We start from the raw sequence: 24,452 nt of genomic DNA on the forward strand, positions 1-24,452 counted from the left end.
ATTTACAAACATGTGAGACAAACAGGTGTACTCACTTTTGTATGATACTGTATAAATGTGAGTTAGGGACCTTAGATTGTAAGCCTGTTGAGGATGTGGGACTGATGGAAATGTACAATATACTGTATAAATGTAAAGTGATGCGTAAATTGATGGCACTATATAAGTATCAATAATAAATAACATCACATTAAAATATTTCCCAACATCTTATCCAGGTCAATTACAGAGTCACTGACACTAGTCTGAAGGATAGAAACATGTTTCCAACTTTATTCCATATGACACCTGAAGATTGGGTCCGTTTTGAAGCTATTATTACTTTTTTGCAGCATTTTGGGTGGAACTGGGTTGGAATAATAACACCAGAGGATGGCAGAGGTGATGAGGAGTCCCAAGAACTGAGCAAGATGATGAGAGAACATGGGATCTGCACAGATTATATCATTCAACTCAAACGAAATACCGTTAATGATTTTCGCACATCAGGATTAATTACTGGATCAAAGGCTAAGGTCGTCATTGTGTGCGGAACTTCCATAACTAACTTTTATAATTTTGTTTTTCGTTTATACTCTGGTGCAGAAAATATCACATTTATTTTCCCACCATCATGGATTAAGTTAACTGATTTATATTATTTTAAGTATACATTACTTAACCACAGCTTCATATTTGTGTGGCCGCGAGAAAAAAAACAAAACCTGGATGTTTATACCAAAGGTGTCACCTTCTCCAACTGCTTAACTGACCCCCTACTGGAAGATATTTGGGTTTTAGGGTTTAAATGCCTTTCCCCAAACTCACAAAAAAATCTCTATTTTCAAGAAAAATATAAAATGGATGTAAAACCTTGTACAGGTGTAAGAGATGTTTCAACTTTAATGTCTTCTCATACAACTCATCCCTCCTTTATATACACGGCTGTATATGTTCTGGCCCATGCTCTACATAGAATGTTCATGAAGAAAAATAAATCCGAACAAAATGGATTCCAGCACAGAGTAAGTTGGATAATAATTGTGTATATTAAGGCCCATACATACGATCAGACTTTTTGACAACAAACATACAAATTAGCTCTTTTAAGGGAACATCTGACAATGTGTACGCTCCATCGGACAAAACTTTTTCGTTTTTCATCAGACTTTTGTTGGCTGTGCGAACGGACAAACTTTTCGACAACATAAGCCCGATGGAGCAAAATCCGATCGTGTGTACAGAAAACCATCAGACTTTACAAACACGCACGCTCAGAACCAATGCCAAAGATCAGACAACAATACAGAAGTTGACCAAAAGTGGCAGTAAAGAGCAGAAAAATAACGTGATTTGGTGAAAGTTGGCTGAAAAAGTCAGATCGTGTGTATGCAATACAAGTTCACGGCCAACGTCCTTTGTACAGAAATCCACTGGAAAGTTTGTACAAAGTCCGATCGTGTGTATGAGGCTTATGAGGCTTAACTATGACATACCAAAATAACAAAAAAAGTGCTGTATAGACAACCAATAGCGAACTCCTTATAATTTATTATGCCGCGTACACACAATTGGATTTTCCGACGGGAAATGTTGGATGTGAGCTTGTTGGCGGTAAGTCCAATCGTGTGTATACTCCATCAAACATTTGCCAATAAGTGTTGGCTAGCATGCTCTCAAACTTTCTGCCAAATGTCTGTTGTCAGATTTTCCGATCTTGTGTACAAAAGTCCAAATTACAAACACGCATGCCCGGAATCAAGTACGAGCCTGAAGTGCTCGATCTTGTAAAACTAGCGTTGGTAATGGAGACATCACATCGATTCACCATACGTCTTGGACGTCACTACATTCGTAATTGTTGGCCAACATTTGTGTGACCGTGTGTAAGCAAGACAAGTTGGAGCCAACAACCTTCGAACAAAAATCCACGGTTTTGTTGTCGGAAAGTCTGATCATGTGTACGGGGCATTAGACAAACACAAAATTGTAAAAATCACTTGAAAGGGGTTGTAAAGGGAGAAGGTGCATTCTATGCATTAAGATAAAAAGCCTTCTGTGTGTAGCAGCCCTCTAATACTTACCTGAGCCCCATCTCTATGCAGCGATATCCACAAGTGCACGACTCTCCCTCCTCTTTGGCTGAGACACAGCAGTGGTGCCATTGGCTCCCACTGCTGTCAAAGTTAGTTAGCCAATGAAGAGAGAGAGAATGTGGGGTCAAAATGGACACACGGAGCTGTAGCTTGGCTCGGGTGGTCCCATAGCAAGCTGCTTGACAGGAGGGAGGGGCCAGAGCACTGAAGCGGGACCCTAGAAGAGGAGGATCCAGACTGCCCTGTGCAAATCCAAATACACAGAGCAGGTAAGACTTTAGCATCACTTGAATATCCCGTGTCCCTCCCTTATAAAACAACTCCCATATCCCCAACTAACCCACCCCACAATGAAATCCCGTATTCAGATCAATTAATGTCCCCCATAAAGCAAAGTGATCCTCCCACCTGGATCTGGGACAGACGACCCTAAAAAGATCCCCCTAGATGGACCCTAACTAAATCACCTGCATGTTCATAGGGCATGAACCCCCGAGTCACGGTGCGGGATAACCTCCCGGGGGATCATGCATCTGGTCCACATTGCACCTTAACCTCTTCCCGCCCACTGGCCGTCAAATGACGGCTGGGCAGCACGGAGCTTGTTATGACGGCCCTCCAGAACGACCACTCTTTCGCGCACCCAGCACAGTGATCATGGCCGTGCCATGTCCTAGCAACCCCCGATCTGTGTAAAGAGCCACTGTGTCCAATCACAGCCAGTCACATGTAAACACAGAGGTGCCAGTAATCGTCACTCCTCGTCTCACACTGACAGAGTGTTAGGAGAGGAGAGCCGATCAGTGGCATCTCCTCACAGAGGACATCTAGGGATGTAATCGGTGCACTGATCATCAGGGTGTGTCTATGCTCTGGAGCTAAGTGGGCAGAGTTGTGACATCTCTAGACTCCCCGCCCAGCTCTACACTCCCCTTTGTCCAGACAGAGGCGCAAAGGAAGCAGAGCGCGCTCATGGCCTCCTGTGACTCCCACACATCTGTTCCACAACTACATAACTACACAACAATCTCCTACTGTAGTAATAACTCTGAGATGCTTAGAGAGGGATGATGATGATGCTTGCAAAGTACACTGAATGTCTCACTGAATACTAGTGCATGAGATAAGGAAATGAGCTGTCACTCACAGCAAGGGGGAAGAAGGACTAGCATGTCTTTGTCTGTCAGTTTTTATCTCACTGAAAGAAGATAAGAGGATTGCTCAGAGCTGGATTAACTCTTCATGGTAAGACTGGGCACAGATGACATGAAATCATATGCTGTACCAGGTACAAGCCTTAATGAAAAAAAATGTTGGGGGTTTACATCCAATGCATTAAGGTGAAAAACCTTATGTTCTGCAGCTGACAGGGGCAGATCCAGGAAGAGGGCAATGGGGCAATTGCCCCCCCCCCAACAAATTAGTGATGGGCCGGCATAGGTGAGTGAGCGCGGCGGGTGGGCCAATCCAGTCAGGGGGTGAGTAAGCATGTGGGCGGGTCAGCGGGTGATTAAACAGTGGGTCAATCTGCAGGTGAGCTGGCGAACAGGACCGGTGGCAGGTGAGCAGGCGGGCTGGCCAATCAGCAGGCCAGTGGGCAGGGGAACAGAGATGACATCATCTCTCACCGCCCACCCTGCATTACTGCAGTTTCACCCTCACTGTGCAGCTGCGGGCAGCAAAAAGATTACATCATCTCTCTGCTGCCTGACTTCACTCTGGGACACAGCAAGTGACAATCCACACCTTAACCGGCAAGTGACACAGCAAGTGACAATTGTAGCAGACAAGTGACAATTCGCAATGTGTGGCAGGTGGCATGGCAGGTGACGTGACAAGTGATAATCCACAATGTGTGGCAGGGGATGTGGCAAGCGACAAGCATCAACGTGTGGCAAGTGACAATCTGCAACGTGTGGCACGTGACATGGCAAGTGACAATCAGCAATGTATGGCAAGTGACAATCCGCAATGTGTGGCAGGTGACATGACAAGTGACAATCTGCAACATGTGGCAGGTGACGTGACAATCCACAATGTGTGGCAGGTGACGTGAAAGGTGGCAATCCGCAACGTGTGTCAGAAGACGTGACAAGCGACAATCCGCAATGTGTGGCAGGTGACATGACAAGTGGCAATCCGCAATGTGTGGCAGGTGACGTGACAAGTGACAATGCGCAACGTGTGGCAGGTGGCGTGACAAGTGACAATCCGCAATGTGTGGCAAGTGACAATCCGCAATGTGTGGCAGGTGATGTGGTAAGTGACAATCCACATCTGGTGGCATGTGATGTGGCAAGTGACAATCCACAAAGTTTGGCAGGTGAAGTGGCAAGTGACAAATGTGCAACATGTGGACTGGTATGATTCAGGAGAGTGGGGCACTCGCTCGTCCCTATCCTTTCCTGACCTGCCAGGCTGCGTGCTTGGATAAAGGCCTGGTATTGCTTGACTGCGAGTCAATTGAAATGTGATTTGACTATATATATATATATATATATATATATATATATATATATATATAAATGTAATGTTTGCTGCAGCAGGTTCTATACGTGCTACAGATGCGCCACTTTAAAGGCAGACTAAGGGGACCCTCCAGGTGCTATATTTAAAGGAATTTTTTTCATTTTTATTGTTGCACTTTAAGCATCATTAAAATCTCTGCCCCTGAAAAAAATGATTGTTTAAAAAATGTTTTTTTTGCATTGATACATACCCAGGCTCCCATAACACTTTTATGGCCAATTACTTTAGATTTTTTCTGTTTCACTCCCATAGACTTCAATGGGGTTCGCCGTTCAGGTTAGAACTTTTTCCCTGTTCAGGAGTTCTGCTGTGGGGGGGGGGGGGGGGGGGTGGGGGGTGTTCGGACCATTTCTAATAGTAATGTTTGTTCTTCTGTTTTCCATGAAAAGCTGCACAAGTATGTGAGAAACGTTCATTACACCGACCCCGATGATGGCGAGATCTACTTTAATGAGAGAAGAGAAATTCCAAACGATCTTTTTTTACAAAGCTGGATTTCTTTTACCAATGCACCTCCTTTATTAAAAACAATCGCCACCATTCAAAGCCCAGATTATGTTCCCAAACAATTTCCCAAAATGAGTGATACTATTTTCTGGAGAAAAGGAAAAGTAAGAAATCCCTTTATTTTCTGTTTATATTGTTTTTGATTTTAGAGATTTTCTGGTCTTAATTTAAGAAATGCTTGCCAGTGTGCCAATGTGCCTCTCCATGTATGGGGTCATTTTTGAAGCCACTGAAGATTTTTTGATTGTAAACAATTGGTGTACATAAAGGTTCTTTATTTTCTATGTGAATATGTATGTGTTGTGGAATAAAGTTGTCAGAGGAGGTACCAGAGAGAATGTAAATCTCTGACATAAATGACATAGATGTGCACCCAAAGCTCAGACACTTACTGTATGTGTGTGCATGTATATATATACTGACAGTGTCAGTAGTGCAATGGATGGTGTCAGTAGGGTAGAGATTGAAGTCAGTAAGGCAGTGGGTGGTATAAGTTGTTTTTATTTTTATTATTTTACTTTTTATTATTTTTTACAATTTAAAAAAATAAATAAATTGGGAGCCCTGTTAGGGTTTTTTTATGTGAAATATCAGGGGTCTAAACAGGGGGAATCTGCTCCACACTGGGTGAATAGGGTGTGCCCAGGAACACCCGGGACACCCTGTGCGCATGCCTATTTAGACGTGGAATATAATTATTACAGGAAATAGCAGCACTGAAATCAGCAGAATAATAATTAAACATTCAATGGTGGAATTGAGAAATTCAGGATGTCCTTATAATGTGTCCTCTGCACTACATGAAAAAGATATATAGAAAGAAACAAAAGGTGTCTATCTGGTTGCCTCTTTGTGTTTTCCATTTTATTGTTGAAAGTAAATCCCATTAGAACATTCAGAGCTTCTAGAGGTGTCTCCTGGATAAATGGTACCTGATCTAATGTCACCAAACAGGAACACCTCTGCTAATTGGTGACAGATTATATACAGGGACATTAGTAGGTGTGAAAGTTGTGGGATATTATTAGAAGTGACAGTCGGGGGGTATTATTAGGTGTGACAATTGTGAGATATTAGGTGTGACAGTTGAGGGGAACTATTAGCAGTGACAGTTGGTGGATAGTATTAGTTGTGAGATATCATTAGGTGTGACAGCTGTGAGATATTATTAGGTGTGACAGTTGTGAGATATTATTAGGGGTGACAGTTGTGGGATATTATTAGGCGTGACAGTTCTGAGATATTATTAGGTGTGACAGTTGTGGGGAACTATTAGGGGTGACCATTGTGGGATATTATTAGGAGTGAGATTGCCAATCATTTCAAAAACAAAATCAACACAATTTGTGATGAGATATCTAGTGTCCTGCTTTCTGCCCCAACCAACACACCAGGTCCAACACCACAATCAATACTTTCTTCCTTTAACCATGTTACCGCTGAGGAAGTTGCTAAACTCCTTTCCATGGCCCACCTCACCACCAGTCTGCTGGACCTTGTCCCCTCACAATTACTGCACCCACCCTCCTACTCTATCCTAAAATCTGTAACCCACATCTTCAACCTCTCCCTCTCCTCCGGCACCTTTCCCTCTCCACTCAAACGTGCATTGGTTACCCCCATACTTAAAAAAACCCTCACTGGAACCCACCTATATGAATAATTTAAGACCCATTTCCCTGCTCCCATTTGCCTCCAAGCTTCTTGAATGCCTTGTCCACAACCTTGTGAGTTGCTACTTCACGTTCAACAAACTTTTCCATCCCCTACATTCCGGCTTCCGTCCACAACATTTCACTGAAACTGCCCTACTAAAACTCACCAATGACCTACCAAATGCTAAAATCAATGACTAGTACTCCATACTCATACTTATACTCTTGGACCTTTCTGCTGCCTTTGACACAGTTGACCACCCATTCCTCCTCAATAAACTACACTCCCTCTGCCTCCCTGACTGCTTTTTGCATCTCTCACCATTATCTACCATCTCTACCAACTCTCACCATATCCACCAACTCTCCTCATCTCCCCCGCTCCTCTTCCTTTTTCTATTGGGGTATCCTAAAGCTCCGTCCTTGGGCCCTTTTTATTATCTCTCTACACATCTTACCTGGGCTAGTTACTAACCTCCCATGGCTTCCAATACCACCTCTATTCTGTCGACAACCAGATCTATATCTCGACTCCTCAATCTCCTCATGTATCACAAATTTGCTGAGCAAAATCTCAATATGGATGTCACACCACATCTTGAAATATTTCCTCAACCCTGATGCCCCACCGCCAGGCACCAGGGGAGCCATGACAGCTGGAAGGCTCCACTGTAGGGTGAGTGCGGACCTGGGTGAGCCCACCTGCACCCCTCCCAAAATCCTCCAGCACCAGCCACCACTGGAGTTTCCTAAATATTTAATGCCTACCATTTCCCAGACATATGGGTAGGGGGTTCAGAGAGATTCTGTTGTGGGAAAATGTTTTAGACCTGGGATATGTGATTTAGTTTCATTGAACTTATAATAGGAAATGTCACAAAAAGCACAGAGCATACAGAACATTGGACAGTTGTGAAGGTAACATCTAGATAGCATGGAGATCCCATCATCAGCAAACAAGCACATGTTTATGTTCCCTATCCCCCATTTTTATGTCTAATAACCCTGATAACTAATGGTAATGGTTCAATTTTTATAGCAAATATAATATGTGAGAGGGGTAACCCCGTTTCATAAGCAGGACAATTTGACTTTCTTTGGGCTGTTGACACACCACGTGGATGCCGTTTTTCATTTGTTACTTGTACCACAGGTCCTTATACAGCCTTATAACAATTTTTGTCCTGTCTTACTGGATCCCTCTGTGTGCCCCTGCTGAATGTCCCACCTTATTTTCAGCTCCCAGACTGAGCATGTCCTTTGGTGCCCCTCTATGTCATTTGGCCTATTTGTGAACATTCTTCTGGTTTTGTTACTCTTTAGACTTCTATGTTGGTGTATACATTGGATGTTATTGTCTCCTGATGAAGTGAACATTGTTTCATGAAACGTGTTGAGATATATTCCAACATTTACCTATCTGTGTCTTTATGTGTAATGTTGCCTATATGTGGAAATATACATCAATTGATATGTGTTTTTTTTTCTCATTTTTATACCATAATATATGTACTGTTCATATTGTTTATTTTTAAATTGAATATGAAATCAAAATTTTATGTAATGAGGCATTCATTTTTTTCCTTGGAGCAAATTTAACAAAAGTCCCATGGGCATTTTTTTCTTTAAATTGAACAATACATCCATCTGCTGTGAAAAAGAAAAAAAGCAGCCTCAAGAACAGATCAGGTCTGAAACAAGTGAATGTTGTGGTTTGAGAACCCTAAACCTAAAACCCTACAAACATAAAATACAAAAGCAAGATTTTTTTTTTTAGGAAAACCCTAAAACACCCCCGAATAGGGATGAGCTTGGTGTTCGAGTCGAACGCATGTTCGACTCGAACATCAGCTGTTTGCACGTTCGGCGAATACCGACGTTATGGGCTGTTCATGCCAAATTCGTGTGGCACTCATGGCCCACAATGCACTGCGCCATTGCAGTGCATTGCTGGCTTATGATTGGCCAAGCATGCACTGTGACCCCGCATGCTTGGCCAATCACAGCGCCGGCAGCGAGGAGAGCCATGATTGGCCACAGGCAGGATGCCTGCGGCCAATTATAGCTCAGCCTGTGTAGTATACGCCCCACACTATATAATTCCGCCAGCGCGGCAGCCTTGTGTAATGTTCCGGCGTCTGCAGGAGTTAGTGGGTGTTGTCTGTGTGCCTTCAGTGCAGTATACATCTGTATCTACATATATTGCTCTTCTCTAATTGAGCCATCAGCCATCTGAAGGAGTTTGTGGGTGTTGTCTGTGTGCCTTCAGCACAGTATACACCTGTATCTACCTATATTGCTCTTCTGTAATTGAGCCATCAGTGTGTGTTGTGTGCCTCCAGCACAGCACAATATACACTTGTATCTACCCTTTATTGCTGGTGTTCTATAATAAAGGCATCTGTAGGAGTTAGTTGGTGTTGTGTGCCTCCAGCACAGCACAATATACACCTATATCTACTCTTTATTGCTGGTGTTCTATAATAACGGCATTAGCAGGAGTTAGTGGGTGTTTTGTGCCTCCAGCACAATATTCACTACCCAATTGCTGGTTTTCCCATCTCCCTGCAGGCCATTACCATGTCTGGAAGGCCAACAAGGAGAAGCAGACAGGCACGAGCCAATAAAAGAGGGCAAGCAGGCTCTGTGGCTAGAGACAACAGTGCTGGTTGTGGATGCAGTACATTGTCATCAGCACGTGGCCATGGAACACGCTTGTCCTTATTTTCGACAGCAGGACGTGTTGAGCCGCATCATGCCGAAGACTTGGCAGAGTAGATGACCAAGCCCTCTTCATCCTCCTCATCTTCTCACACCCAGGCTCAGGGTACTAGCAAAGCAGCTGCCAATGCATCCTCTTCCCTCGTCTCAATGTCATCGTCAGTGACTCCTTCCCTAGACCCACCACATCCTCCTGAGGAGTCCCCCGAACTCTTTGAGCACAGTGTTGGGTACATGCTCCAGGAGGATACCCAGTGTTTTTTTTAGGATCTGATGATGATACTCAGCTAGAGGAAGGCAGTAGCGTGAGCGCAGAGAGAGGGGATGCTCAAGAAGCACAGCAATCTAGCAGTCATGTTCCACAAGCTGCAGCATACTGCCAGGTTTGCTCCAGTGATGAAGAGGTAGGGGATGATGAGGGCATTGACTCCAAGTGGGTGCCTGGTAGGAGAGAGCAGGAGGAGGAGGAGGAGGCACATCTCCAATGAGGCAGGATGCCCTCTGGGGACCAGCTTAGAGGCAGCACACCAACTGAATCACACCGCAGAGCTCCGCCTGTGCAGGGCGCTACCTCTGCGTGTTATTTTAAACGTTCTTTGGTGTGGGCCTTTTTTGAGACGAGTGCATCAGATCGCACCGCTACTATTTGCAACATATGTCTCAAGCGTATCTCGTGTGGCCAAAACATCAGCCGATTGGGCACCACATGCTGGACCAGACATATGTTGACCTGCCATGCAGCTCGTTGGCAAGCTTACCTCAAAGACCCACACCAAAGAACAAAGCGGACCTCTCCTTGCTTCTCATCAGCCGGGATCTCCAACCCCACTAGACCTTCAGTCCTCTCTGAAACCTGCACTGAGTGGAATGAAGCTGTAGAATTAGGTGTGTCACAGGAAAGTACTTGCGGGCACTCTGCTAGCAGTACACCCACGTACGATTGTAGCAGGCAAATTTCCCTGCCCCAGCTGCTGGACCATAGAAAGAAGTTCACTCCCAGCCATTCACATGCCCAGCAGTTGAATGCTAGCTTGGCTAAATTGCTAGCACTTCAACTGCTACCTTTTCAGTTGGTAGACTCGGCCCCCTTCCGTGAGTTTGTGCAATGTGCGGTTCCTCAGTGGCAGGTCCCCAAACACCACTTTTTCTCACAGAAGGCGATTCCGGCTCTCTACCGGCATGTGGAAGGCAATGTCCTTGCCTCGCTGGACAGGGCGGTCAGCGGTAAGATGCATATTACCGCTGACTCATGGTCCAGCAGGCATGGACAGGGAGGTTACCAGTCTTTCACGGCCCATTGGGTCACTCTTCTGGCAGCTGGGAAGGATGCAGGACAAGGTGCAGTAGTGTTGGAGGTTGTTCCGCCACCACGCCTCCAAAATGCTTCTATTGGTTGTGTCACACCTCTCTCCTCCACCCCCTCCTCTTCTTCTTCCTCCATGGCCTCTTCCAGTGCTCAGTCCTTGGAACCAGCGGTGCTCTGTAGGCGTTCAAGGGGCTATGCAAGTACGCAGGCAAAATGATGCCATGCCGTGCTTGTGCTGGTTTGTTTGGGGGACAGGAGCCACAATGGGGCAGATATTTTGTCAGCTCTGCAGGGGCAGGCCAAGAGGTGGTTGACGCCACACCAGCTTAAGCCAGGATTGGTGGTTTGCAACAATGGCACCAACCTCCTCGCCGCCCTCCGACAGGGACAACTGACCCATGTGCCCTGTGTGGCTCACATCCTTTACCTGGTGGTGCAGCGGTTCTTGGGCAGGTACCCGGGCTTACAGCATGTCCTGGAGCAGGCCAGGAAAGTCTGTGTGCATTTCCGCAGATCATTTAATGCCTGTGCTCGGCTGGCTGAGCTCCAAAAGGAGTTGAACCTGCCCAAGAACCGCCTTATATGTGACATGCCCACCAGGTGGAACTCAACGTTGGCCATGCTGCAGCAGCTGCACATGTAGCAGAGAGCCATCAATGAGTACCTGTGCGACTACGGCACCAGGACAGGGTCAGGTGAGCTCGGTTTTCTCTCACCACACCAGTGGGGCATGATCAGGGATGCATGCACTGTCCTGTCACTGTTTGAGGAGGCCACAAGGATGGTGAGTAGTGACAGTGCATGCATCAGTGGCACTGTACCTCTTGTCTACCTGTTGGAGCATACGCTGTGTGGAATAATGGACAGGGCACTTGAGGCAGAACAGAGGCAGGAAGAGGAGGACTTCCTTACCTCTCAAGGCCCCCTTTATCCAGACAGTGTTCCTGCTGTCCCACTCATCACACAGGAAGAGGAGGAGGAGGAGGAGGAGGAGGAGGAGGAGGAGGAGGAGGAGGATGATTGTGTCAGCATGAAGGTGGAGCCTGGCACTCAGCATCAGGAGCAGCATTCTTGAAGGGATGATTTACAGTCCCAAGAAACCCGTGGACTTGTACGTAGCTGGGAGGAGGTGGCTGCGGATCATGTTGTCTTTAGTGACCCAGCGGACTCCGGACCGAATGCCTCAGCTAACCTACTGTGCATGGCCTCCCTGATCCTGCAAAGCCTGCGGAAGGACCCTCGTATTCTTCGGATCAAGGAGAAGGACCATTACTGGCTGGCCACTTTCCTTGATCCACGGTACAAGGGTAAGGTTGCCGACCTTATCTTGCCGTCGCAGAGGGAGCAGAGGATGAGACATCTCTGGAGGCCTTGCAGAAAGGTCTGTGCAACGTGTTCCCAGAAACTGGGAGGTTACAAACTCCTGGTCCTGGACAACCTGTTGCTGAGGCATCGGTCAGAAGAAGCAGTGGAGTAGGTGGCAGTCTGACTGATGCGTTCAGACAATTTTTTAGTCCGCGGCCCCAAGGTATGATCGGTTCCAGCAACCATCGCCAGCGTCTGATTTACATGGTGCAGGAATACCTAGGGGCAAGGCCAGACTTGGACACCTTTCCCACCGAAAATCCTCTGGCTTACTGGGTCTTGAGGATGGATCACTGGCCAGAGCTTTCACAGTATGCAATTGAGCTACTGGCCTGTCCTGCTCCCAGCGTTCTTTCGGAATGCACCTTCAGTGCTGCTGGTGGCTTTGTAACTGATCACAGGGTGTGCCTGTCCACCGACTGGGTTGATCGACTGACCTTCATAAAGATGAATCAGTCTTGTATCACCACCAGCTACCAAGCACCTGAAGCTGATGTAACCAAATATTTTTTTTTTAAATATCACATCCCTTCAAGACTGCCTATGCTGATGCTGAGTGACTGTCCTGTTATGTTGACTGTCTATCCTCTTCCTCTGCTGATATCTTGGAAGAACATTTTTGATTCTGGGTGATGCCACCAGCCCAATTTTTCAGCCCCTGTTTAACAGGGGCGTGTAATTACAATTTTTGATGCAATGGTTTGCAGCAGGGCTTATTCCTGCACTACAAATAGAGTATATGGGAGAGGTTGCAGTGTTGTGGCACCAGCGCCACCAGCCCAATTTTTCAGCCCCTGTTTAACAGGGGCGGGTAATTACAATTTTTGATGCAATGCTTTGCAGCAGTGCTCATTCCTGCAATCCAGCTAGAGTATCTGGGAGAGGTTGCAGTGTTGTGGCAACAGCAAACAGTGCCTAAGGCCCAATTTTTCAGCCCCTGTTTAACAGGGGCATCTAATTACAATTCTTGGTATAATATTTCACAACAGGGCCCGTTCCTGCGCCCACCGAGAGTAGCTGTGAGTACTTACAGTGTTGTGGCACCAGTACCACTACCACAACCACCAAAGGCCCTATTTTTCTACCAGTGTTCAACAATGGCATGCAATTACAATTCTTGATATAATTGTTCACAGCAGGGCTCCCCAACGCCTACCAAGAGTCATTTTGAGGGCTTACAGTGTTGTGGCAACACCAACACCTTAGGCGCACATTTGTGCAGAGCATATAGGCAGGCCCCTACTTTCAAACATCCAACTTACAAACGTCTACTACTTGCAAACAGAAGGAGACAACAGGAAGTGAGATGAAAAAAGACGGTTAGCCAAAAAAATTATACAGGGGTGATAACCCTTCCCTATGTTTTCCAAAAAGCTTAAAAATAGATTTTTTGACTGGAGCTACACTTTAAAAATGTACCAGTTGAAAATTACAAACAGATTCAACTTAACACAACAAACCTGCACAGTCCCTGTCTTGTTTGCACCGCCTGTATACTCCTGTTCTGAGTATATAGGGCCTGGGGGCACCACACCTTTCCTTTTTTTAATATGGGTACGGGGTTCCCCATAATATCCGTACAAGACCCAAAGGGGCTGGTAATGGGTAGGGGGGATACCTATGCCATTTTTCTCAGATTTTCATCCGTATTGCCGGAACCAAAGATTACATTAAAACCGCAAACAGTTTTAAATTACTTTTTTTCCGTTAAATGTCATTTTGTGCAGGGACTGTTTTAAACACGGGAAACACATGGCACTTCACAAACATACTATAGACACCCCCCAGGCATGATATTTAAAGGAATATTTCATTTTTTTTTTCACTTTAATCGTCATTAAAGCGGAGGTCCACCCTAAAGTGGACCTTCCGCTCATCGGAACCCTCCCCCCCTCCGGTGCCACAATCGGCACCTTTCAGGGGGGAGGGGGGTGCAGTTACCTGGATAATCCAGGTAACTGCACCCACTTCCGGGACAGCTCTCTACGGAAAGGGGCGTAACTTACGCCCCTTTCCGCAAGTGCCCGCCCCTTCCCGCAAGTGCCCCGCTGCCTGCTGGGAAACACACAGCTCCCAGAGGCAGCGGGGAGCGTCCTTATTGCGCAGCGCAATTCGTGCATGCGCAGTAGGGAACCGGGAAATGAAGCCGAAAGGCTCCATTTCCTGATTCCCATACCCAAGATGGCGGCGGCAGGACCCGACAGACGACTTAGCGATCGGCTTCGGGTGCCGACATCGCGGGCGCGCTGGACAGGTAAGTGTCACTATTTTAAAAGTCAGCAGCTGCAGTATTTGTAGCTGCTGGCTTTTAAAAAAAAAAAATGCGGAGTCCTGGTGGACTCCCGCTTTAAAATCAATGCTCCAGAAAAAACGGTTGTTTTTAAAAACATTTTAGGAATTGACCCATGTCCCCTGGGGCAGGAGCCAGGTCCCCAAACCCTTTTTAGGACAATATTTTGCATATTAGCCATTATAATTAGCACTTTTTATTTAGAACGTTCAAGTCCCATAGACTTCAATGGGGTTCTAAAGTTCGCACAAATTTTAGGTCCGTTCAAAAGTGCTGGTGTGAACCGAACTGGGGAGTGTTCGGCTCATCCCTAACCCCGAACCAAAGCCATCTAATTTTAAAGAAAAGCCTTGCAAAAAAGTAGCTTAACCTAAAATAGAGGCCCTAACAGCATGCAATATAAATCAATAGAAAAAAAAAAAAAAAGCTGCGCTACAAAATTTCATACAATTGAGTCCATAAAAACCCACATGATGCCAGGGAGATCAAGGAGATATAAATGCTGTAGTCACTGGTTAATAAACACCACAGTATGCATACACAAACATATAAAGTGCCTGATCACCATAGCTGTAGATTCTGCTTACCAAATGGCAAGCATTAAAGGCAAGTGGCTTGAACCCAGCCTGGGCCTTTAAGCTTACAGGTGACCACAACACAGAGGTTATATCGGGTGATACTGCTCACTTCATCCGTCACAATGTCCGTGAGCTCTCCTTGAATGCTCAGGAAAAGAGAAGGGCTACCATAGTGTAGTATATTCAAAACTTAATGAATTTATTAAATAAATGTTGCATGTGCAATTACATGGTAAGTTAAATGCGTAAAAAGAAATTGCCGGCCGGCATACACAAACGAAGCCCGTCCTCCTAGTCGGCTAGCGTGGTGACATCGCTACGTGCCTTCCTCCAGATGCGTTTCGTCATCAACAGACGTTATCAATGGGGAACCAATAATGGGGGACCAATAAATCAATAAACACCCTAAATGGATGAAAATCCTGAAAAACTGACTCCTGAATGGATCTCAGACCTGAAGAAATCACAGTGAACTCATGGTGGAGGCAAACATGAACCTCATTGTATCTGTAGTACCTGTGTCTATAGCTTCATGAGATATGGTGGACTTTTAAAAATAATAACAATAATATTTGATTTCAGATTCCGATATCTCGGTGCTCAGATCCCTGTTTACCTGGCAGCAGAAAAAAGTTTGGATCTTCGAATCATAAATGTTGCTATGAGTGTGCCCCATGTCCGGAAGGAGAGATCTCCAACATTTCAGGTAGAGTTTATATTTATTAGTAGGGTATAAGGGAAGGGTATCACTGAGGGTAAAGTGTATGTCAGTGAATAAGATATATGAAGAACATCTCTGCAATGTGTGCACATTTCCCCATGTTTTATCACTTTAAAGACCCTGCAAGTACCGAAGTATACCAGTTGATCCCGCCAGAAATTCACTCAGCTTGTTGTAAGCTGACATACACATAGGATTTTTTGAACTGAAATCAAAAGAAACGGTGTCAGCCCTGTCCAGCTCTATTTTGCTACTACTATATACACATTATATTTAAAGTTGACCTCTCATAGCCCCACAGTCAGTTCCTAAAATGTACAGCAACACAACATTTTATTTAACCCTAAAGTTCTACATTTAGCATAAACAAGCCATCCTTGAGCTCCAGTCAGTGACTTTGCTTAGGTTAAGATGCTCTCATCAGTCTGCCTCGGGCAGGAGGAAGCATTTCCTCAGTCTCCTCTCAACAAATGATCAAACTGCAACATTGTAACTTTGTAACTTGAGCTCTTAATTCCATCCTCTATAACAGGGGTCTCCAAACTTTCTGCACAAAGGGTCAGTGTACTGTCCTTCAGACTTTAGGGGGGCTGTATTGTGCCCACTGGGAGTAGAAAATGTCCTGACGACAGTGGAAAAAACAACGCCCCAATTGTTGGTGTCATTGGGATGAATTATGTCCTTTCATTGGAGTGGTGGGGCTCAATTGTTAGTGTTATTGGGAAAAAATGTACCTCATCATTGGTTTCATTGGGAGGAATTATATCCTTTCATTGGAGTCATTGGGAGAAATTGTACCCCATCATTGGTGTCATTGGGAGAAATTGTACCCCATCATTGGTGTCATTGGGAGCAATTGAGCTCCATCATTGGTGTCGTTGGGAAAAATTGTGCCCTGTCATTGGTGTCATTGGGAGGAATTGAGTCTCATCATTGGTGTAATTGGGAGGAATTGTGCCCCTTCAGTGATGTCAGTAAGGGGAATTGTTGGTATCAGTGGATGAAATAGTGCCCCAAGGGCTGGATAAAAGCAAGCAAAGGACCACTTCTGGCCCCTGGGCCGAAATTTGGAGACCACTGCTCTATAACATTAATAAAGTTAATGAAACTTTCACTTTAACCCTTTTTCTGCCAGGTCCGTACACCATACGGACCTCATTCCTCATTCTGCTATACGCTCATGGTAACTTCAGTACATTCAGTCATTTTTCTTTCCTGGCAGACTCCATGGCAGCAACGTGTGGGTTATGTCCCACCTCTACTACCCTATAGGACACAACTCCCATAAATCTTTGCTCCCTGCCCACGGCCATGTTCGATAACTAGCCTACTCCAGCCATTTGGGGGGGAACTCCTGCTGCCATGGAGTCCATCAGGAAAGGAAAATTCCAATAAGTATTTTGATAAGAATTTTCCATTTTCCTCACAGACTCCGTGGCAGCAATGTGTGGGAAATAACTTGCCATACACACTCGGGTGGGCACAAATGCTGAACAAAAAAGATTTATTTAACACTGTCAACCAACAGAACTTTAAAACCAAAATTTACAGAAGATAAAGTTGCTGGCTCAATACAATAATGAGACATAAAAGTATGTTGTTGACATGGAAGCTGCTCTGCAGATAACTTCAGGCGCAATATGACGTGAAGGCGCCCAAGAGGTAGAGAGACTTCTCATAGAATGCGCTGTAACCGCCTCAGGAGGAGCCAAGACCTTCTCTTTGTAAGCCCATTGGACAGCTTGAACCACTCATGCCACGATGGATCTGACAGAAGCCCCAAGGCCCTTGTTTTTTCCATGGAATAGAACAAAGAGGTAGTCCGATTGTTGAAAAGAAGCTGTAACCTCCAAGTATCGCTTCAAGGTAACTCCCATATCGAGTGGATGTGGTTCTAGACTTCCAGCAGAATTAAAAGTAGGTAGCATGATATCCTAGTTTTCGTGGAACACTGAAGTAACCTTGGGATTTGTCCCTAGAATTGGAATTAGGACCACCCTGTCTGGAAAAAATGTGAGAAAGGGCTCTTTTGACCCTAGAGACTGGATTTCAGAGACTCTCTTTGCCAAAGATATGGCTACTAAAAAAGAAGTCTTGAGGGTCAGTTCTCTGACTGAAAGTGGCTTGTCCAGTTGTGAGAAGAAGTCAAGGACTAGTGGTAGATCCCACTTGGGGAATCTAGGTTCCCTCTGTGGTCTGAGCCTGACTGCTCCCTTGAAGAATTGTTGGACCAAAGGATGTTTGGCCCAAGACACCCCAGAAAAGGCTGAAATTGCTGAAACTTGAACACAAAGAGCACTAACAGATCAGAAGACATCAAATCCAGTTTACAAGAAACTTAAAACATCCTGAACTGTCGGATTACTGCCAGAGTTGGACCTGGAGGATATGTGGTTTGTGAATCTAGCCCAAATCCCCTCATATACCCGATTGGTACTTCTTCTCCTCGCACTTATGAGAGTAGAAATGACCTCCTTGGGGCATCCCATAGCCTCTAAACTTCCCCCCTCAAAAACCAGACCCTCAGGTGCAGATGAGCCAGGCAGGGATGTAACTGTGAGCCTTGAGACAGAAGATCAGATCTGAGTGGTAAGGGGATCAGATCCATGACACTGAGAAGCATTAGCAGGGGAAACCAGGGCCTGTTGTGCCAGTAAGGTATTATGGCTATCACTTCTGCTGCTTCCGACCTGAGTCTCCATAGAAACTGGAGAATAATGGGGGTTGGTGGAACCTCCATCACTCCGTCAGGGCATCTACCCCATAGGCCTGAGGATCCCGGAACCTCGAATACTACCTTGCCAGTTTCTTGTTGCAAGGGGAGGCAAATAGGTCAACTTCTGAGGAGATCCCCAAGGTCAAAATCCAACTGAATACTTCCTCGTGAAGATACCATTCGTTGTTGTCTAAAAGGACTCGAGATAGGAAGTCTGCCCGGACATTCTGCGCCCCTGGTACATAGGTTGCTGTTATATTGATCAGGTTCTTCTCAGACCAAGTCATAATTGGCTCTACCTCCTGAAGCAGAGACAGGCTCTGAGTACCTCCTTGTCTTCTTCTGTACGCCACTGCCGTCATGTTGTCTAGCCTGAGTAGAACAGAGGCTCCAGATATCAGATGACGAAAAGCTAGCAGCGCATGGAATGCTGCCCTCAATTCTAGAATGTTCGACATCGTTCTCCTGAAAGGAAAGTCCCAGGTGCCCTGTTCCACTTCTGTCAAACAGTGAGTGCCCCAACCCTTGTTGCTGGCATCCATTGTTATCGGTACCCATGAGACAGGAAGAATGGAATGACATTTCTACAGATTTTCCAGCTGGAGCCACCAGGGAAGGGAGTTTCTCATTGAAGAAGTGATGCGAATGATCTGAGTCTTGCTGCCTAGACATTGATGAAGAAACCCTTTTTGGAAGGGTCTCATCTTCCATTGAGCCCACTTCACCATTGAAATGGTAGCCACCATAGTACTGATGATCCCCAGACACTGGAGAGCCTGGAGATGGGAAGCAGAAAGAGCTGGACGAATTATGTCCTGAATTACTGAAACCTTCTCTTGGGGTAGCAAGATGGTGCCTTTCACTGCATTGAAGAGGGCTCCTAGAAATACAAGAGGACATCTCTGCAATACATGAACATTTCTCTGTGTTTTACGCCTACAAAAACCCAATAGTAAATCACCTGTTGATCTTCCAGAAATGTACTCTGCTTTTAAAGTTAATCTAATGCCGCGTACACACGATCTGACTTTCCGACGGGAAATGTTGGATGTGAACTTGTTGGCTGAAAGTCCGACCATGTGTACGCTCCATCGAACATTTGTTGTCAGACTTTCCACCAACAAATGCTGGATAGTGAGTTCTCAAATTTCTGGGAACAAAACTTTGTTGTCGGACTTTCCAAACGTGTGTACACAAGTCCATCGCACAAATGTTCATGCATGCTCGGAATCAAGTACGAACCGGAAGCACTCTGTAATGGAGATATCACATGACTATTGAACTTCCTTTTTACCGGCTCGCAGTACATCTTGTACGTCACTATGTTCGAAATGTTTGGCCAACATTTGTGTGACCGTGTGTATGCAAGACAAGTTGGAGCCAACAACCTTCAAACAAGATTCCACGGTTTTGTTGTTGGAATGTTCAATCGTGTGTACGGGGCATAAAGGTTTTAGTTTTGTTAACTTACCTGCTCTGTGTAATGGTTTTGTACAGAGCAGCTCTGCTCCTCTTCTTTTTTAAGTCCCCCACTGGTGGTCCTAGATCCTTCTCCCTGCCGAGTGCCTTCAATAGCCAATGGCTCCTGATGCTGTGGGAGCCAACACTTTGTGATGTCAGCTCTGTCCAGAGCTTCTTTGTGATCTCTTCTCTTTTGCTAAACGACTCAAACCATCTCCCTAATCTATTCTTCGCAACATGGAGACTAATCACTCTGTAGACTCAGAACTAGAATGGCTAATTAGATTAGGCTGAGATAACACAGGATCGTGATCAACAGTTTTTGCAATTATTGAACAGATATAACAAAATGTTTCCCGTGGTATATTTAACAGACTAAAATGTAGCAAAGCATTGTCAGGGTTTTCAGGCAATTTAAACTGAAATTCCCCATTATCACATTTCTTGTGCTTTTCTTTTTACTCTTTATTGTGTCTTCATGACACCAACATTCTTTTTTTTTTTTTTTTTTTTTTAGACAGTCTCTACGTATAAGAGTTCAACTGTGTGATAGATTAATATCATTTATTATTTTTTTCCTTTAAGCCCAGTAAACATGGGCTGAATGTCAGGTATTTGGCCTGTGTGTAAGGCAGCCGGTCTGACAGAAGCAGGCATGAAAAAGGTCTGCCGATCGGCTTCCGATCAGGGCACCAAGCTAATGGCTAAATGAGTGTTCTGGCGGGGCTGGCCATCCCCCTGTCAGAACACAAAAGCTCAGCAGAAGAGATTGCTGTACTAACATTACATTGTTAAAGAGGAAGTAAACCCTGATGGGTTTACTTCCTCTTTGATTCCCTGCAAAGGCAAAGCATAATGGACTACTAGGCATCGCATAGTAGTCCATTATGTGTCACTTACCTGACACAGGAGCCAGCGAAGTCACCGCTGTCCCCTGTAGTCCGGCGCATCCATCTTCTCGGTGGGGTCTCGCAGCTCCGCCGCTGTCATTCGGCAAAGCCGCGATGACGTCACTCCCGCACATGCATACGGGAGCCGACACACGCGGCATCTTCGTCGTTGACGATGCCGCGCTCAGTGCGCCTGCGTGCCGCTGTCTATGACGCATGCGCCATAGACAGCGGTGCCTGTCTTCGGGCAAATATCTCCTAAACCGTATAAGTTTAGGATATATTTCTTGGACCTACAGGTAAGCCTTAATCTAGGCTTACCTGTAGGTCAAAGTGTGTTGTAAGGGTTTACAACCACTTTAATAGTGGCTCCTTCAGAGCTCTCCATTTTTTTTTGTTCATTCAACCCGCTGTGTGTTCTAGGCTTAAGTCTCCCCAAATGCATTGATGGAAATCCCATCAAGCTGTAAGACAACACAAGACAATTCATTTTCTCAGAAGCTCTGCCCCCAATACTCATTGTGTTTGTATTGTTCTTCCTACAGACAGTGAAAACTGCATGAAATGTCCTGATGATGAATGGCCAAATCAGAAGAAGGATCGGTGTGTTCCAAGAGTGGTGGAATTTCTCTCCTACACTGATGATTCCATTGTTGCCGTATTTTCAGCTGTCTCCATCCTCTGTTGTCTTCTAAATGGTTTAATATTGAAGATATTTATATATTACCAGGACACCCCCATTGTTAAAGCTAATAACCGGGACCTGAGCTATCTTCTCCTGGTCTCCATCATGTTGAGCTTCCTCTGTGTGTTCTTATTTCTCGGCCATCCAGTAGATGTGACCTGCATGCTGCGTGTGACCTCCTTTGGTGTCATCTTCTCAGTTGCCATCTCTTCTCTACTTGCCAAAAGTATAATGGTGTGTATTGCGTTTAAAGCCACCAGACCTGGGAGTCACTGGAGGAAATGGATGGGAGCCAAACTGCCCAATTCTATCATTTGTGTCTTCTCAATGGTCCAAGTCATAATCTGTGTCACTTGGTTGTCTATTTCTCCCCCCTTCCAGGATCGGGACACTCACTCTTATCAGGGGAAGATCATCATTCAGTGTAATGAGGGTTCAGTTATCGGCTTCTACTCAGTCCTGGGATATATGGGACTTCTGGCCGCTGTGAGTTTCATTATCGCTTTTTTAGCCAGGACATTACCGGACAGTTTTAATGAGGCCAAGTACATCACCTTCAGCATGCTGGTGTTCTGCAGTGTCTGGATTGCCATGATCCCGGCCTATCTGAGCACCAGAGGGAAATACATGGTGGCTGTGGAGGTTTTTGCTATAATGGCATCAAGTTCTGGACTTCTCGGGTGTATATTTTTTCCAAAATGTTACATAATTCTGTTCAGACCCGACCTGAATACAAAAACAGTTATCCGCTAATATGTATGGAGCAACACTGGGTTACCAGCAGTTATATCATTATCTCTATTATTGTTAATTTTAGTATTATACTGGTGTATTGAGAATGAACATTGTTAAAGCAGAGCTCCAGGCTCCTTTAGAAAACAATAAAAGTCAGCAGCTACAAGTACTATATCTTATACTTACCTGTCCTGGAATCCAGTGGTGTCTTCACCTCAACTGATTTTTGAGATGGCTCTCAGCTGCTGCCACCGCCATTCCTCGTAAGGGAAACCGGCAATAAAGCCTTCACAGCCGGCTCTTTACGGCGCAAAGTGTGCTGCTCTTTGTGAATGGCCCGACAGTGGGGGAAGGAGGAGGGGGGCCGAACTTCAGGGGGACTTGGCCGTGGCCAAGTCACCAGGAAGTGGAAGAGGGTATCTGTCAAAAACCCAAAGGTCCCCCAAAAGGTGCCAAATGTGGCAGTGGAAAGGGGGAGGAAGCAAACAAGTGGAGCTTTCCCTTTTGGGTGGAGCTCTGCTTTAAAAATAAAGATGTAATTACCTCTCTGATGGATGGTGAGTTTAATTTCTGTTCTGGACACCGCTGGTATCAGACACTTTGGGTTTGTTGGAAACCTTGTCCCATGCTGGGTGTAGTGATTCCTCCCACTGGCCGTTACATCAATACAGAACAATGTAGTCACTTAGTGAAGAGGAACCACAGTGACCAGAGAGGGACAAAGTATCCAAATCATCCTAAAGTGTCAGATACCAAAGACACCCATCACTCTTCATGAGAAGGAGAAGATCTCACTCACCACTTTCCCGGAAGATAAATATCAAACATGTTCTTTTATAAGCTGATTGTAATGTAATTTTTAGTGTCAGGGCCACTTTAATTATAATGTATGTAGATGTATCCAGAGATATTAATAAATTAATTTTGCTTGGCATATTCAAAAATCATTTTTAATATTAGTTAAGTTGATGAGAACATGTTGACTTCATTCTTTATAGGACCTAATAAAAAACAAAACAAATCTTTCTCCTTGTATATATTTCTTTGAAAACTTCTGCCACAAGGGAGTATTCGGCTTCCCCCATACAATGCTGCAGAGACAACACTCCTACCCCACACCTCGCCAGATCCTGATATGAATTCTTCCAAAGCTAAAAACAGGTTCCAGATGCTCATTGATCAATTATAGGATTTATTCTGAAGAAGACATTAAACATTCGAATTATGTTAGATTAACCACCTCAATACCAGGGGGCACTTAACCACTTGCCGACCGCCGCACGACGATATACGTCGGCAGAATGGCACGGGCAGGCATATGGGCGTATATATAAGTCTCTGCCTTCCCGCGGGTGGGGGGCCCGATTGGGCCCCCCCCCGGTGCCTGCGGCGGTCGGTATTCGTTCGGGAGCGATCCGGGATGAGGGGGCGGCCATTCATTCATGGCCACCCCCTCGCGATCGCTCCCGACGAATAGAAATGCTCCGTGACATCACTTCCTCTCCTGTAATGTAAACACAGGAGAGGAAGTGATGTAATCTCTCCTCCGTGTCGGTATTTTTCGTTCCGGCACCGAGGAGAGAGGATCGGTGAGTTGCACCAACACACCACACGTACAGTAGAACATGCCAGGCACACTCACACCCCCCCCTTTACCCCCCGATCACCCCCCCCCCCCCAATTACCCCTGCCCCCCCCAGTCACAGTGACACCAATTGCATTTTTTTTTTTTTTTTGCATTGGTGTCATTTGTGACTGTAATAACTGTTAGGGCAGTTAGGGTTAGCCCCCTTTAGTTCTAATGTGCCCCCCTAACCCCCCCAATAAAGGTTTAACCCCGTGATCACCCCCCGTCGCCAGTGTCACTAAGGCTGGGTTCACATTGCAGCGGTTTATGAGAACGAATGTGATTCGCACCGCACTGCAGTGCAAATCACATCCGATCTCTGTGCGATTCGAGTTCAGCCATACAGATAGTATGGCTGAATTCGCGCCGCACCCGCCGCACCCGCCGCAAATTCGCACGGGACCCTTCTTTTGGTCCGCAGCAGAATCGGATCGCATGGGTGTTCACACCATGCGATCCGAGTTTGCAGATCACACTGCGATATGCGAACTGATCTGGGGGTGTCATTAACATTTCACTGACACTCCCAGCAGTTCACATAGGGCAGTGTGAACTGCCGCCGGGAGGCATGCGATGCGGGAACCCGCCGCG

At 45.6% G+C, this 24,452-nt stretch overlaps 1 protein-coding gene across 1 annotated transcript; it reads left to right on the top strand.

Moving 5' to 3' along the window:
• Positions 1–226: 226 nt before the first annotated feature.
• Positions 227–22,363, top strand: LOC143976258 (vomeronasal type-2 receptor 116-like). The gene is made up of 4 exons (XM_077478669.1): positions 227–1,004; positions 4,994–5,215; positions 15,609–15,732; positions 21,360–22,363. Exons 1-4 carry the CDS (start codon positions 261–263, stop codon positions 22,250–22,252), a joined length of 1,983 nt encoding a protein of 660 aa, XP_077334795.1. The 5' UTR covers positions 227–260; the 3' UTR covers positions 22,253–22,363.
• Positions 22,364–24,452: the final 2,089 nt, after the last annotated feature.

The sequence above is a fragment of the Lithobates pipiens genome, unplaced genomic scaffold (genome assembly GCF_037356315.1).
Source record: "Lithobates pipiens isolate NorthernLeopardFrog02 unplaced genomic scaffold, aLitPip1_a1.2 Scaffold_13, whole genome shotgun sequence".
Classification (NCBI taxonomy): Eukaryota; Metazoa; Chordata; class Amphibia; order Anura; family Ranidae; genus Lithobates; species Lithobates pipiens.

What these genes read in the sequence shown, in the direction of transcription:
- LOC143976258 (XM_077478669.1), top strand. Translation starts at nt 261, where the DNA reads ATGTTTCCAACTTTATTCCATATGACACCTGAAGATTGGGTCCGTTTT. An exon ending in AAAATGGATTCCAGCACAGA is followed by an intron (nt 1,005 to 4,993) that starts GTAAGTTGGATA and finishes TTCCATGAAAAG; the next exon opens with CTGCACAAGTATGTGAGAAA. An exon ending in TTTTCTGGAGAAAAGGAAAA is followed by an intron (nt 5,216 to 15,608) that starts GTAAGAAATCCC and finishes ATTTGATTTCAG; the next exon opens with ATTCCGATATCTCGGTGCTC.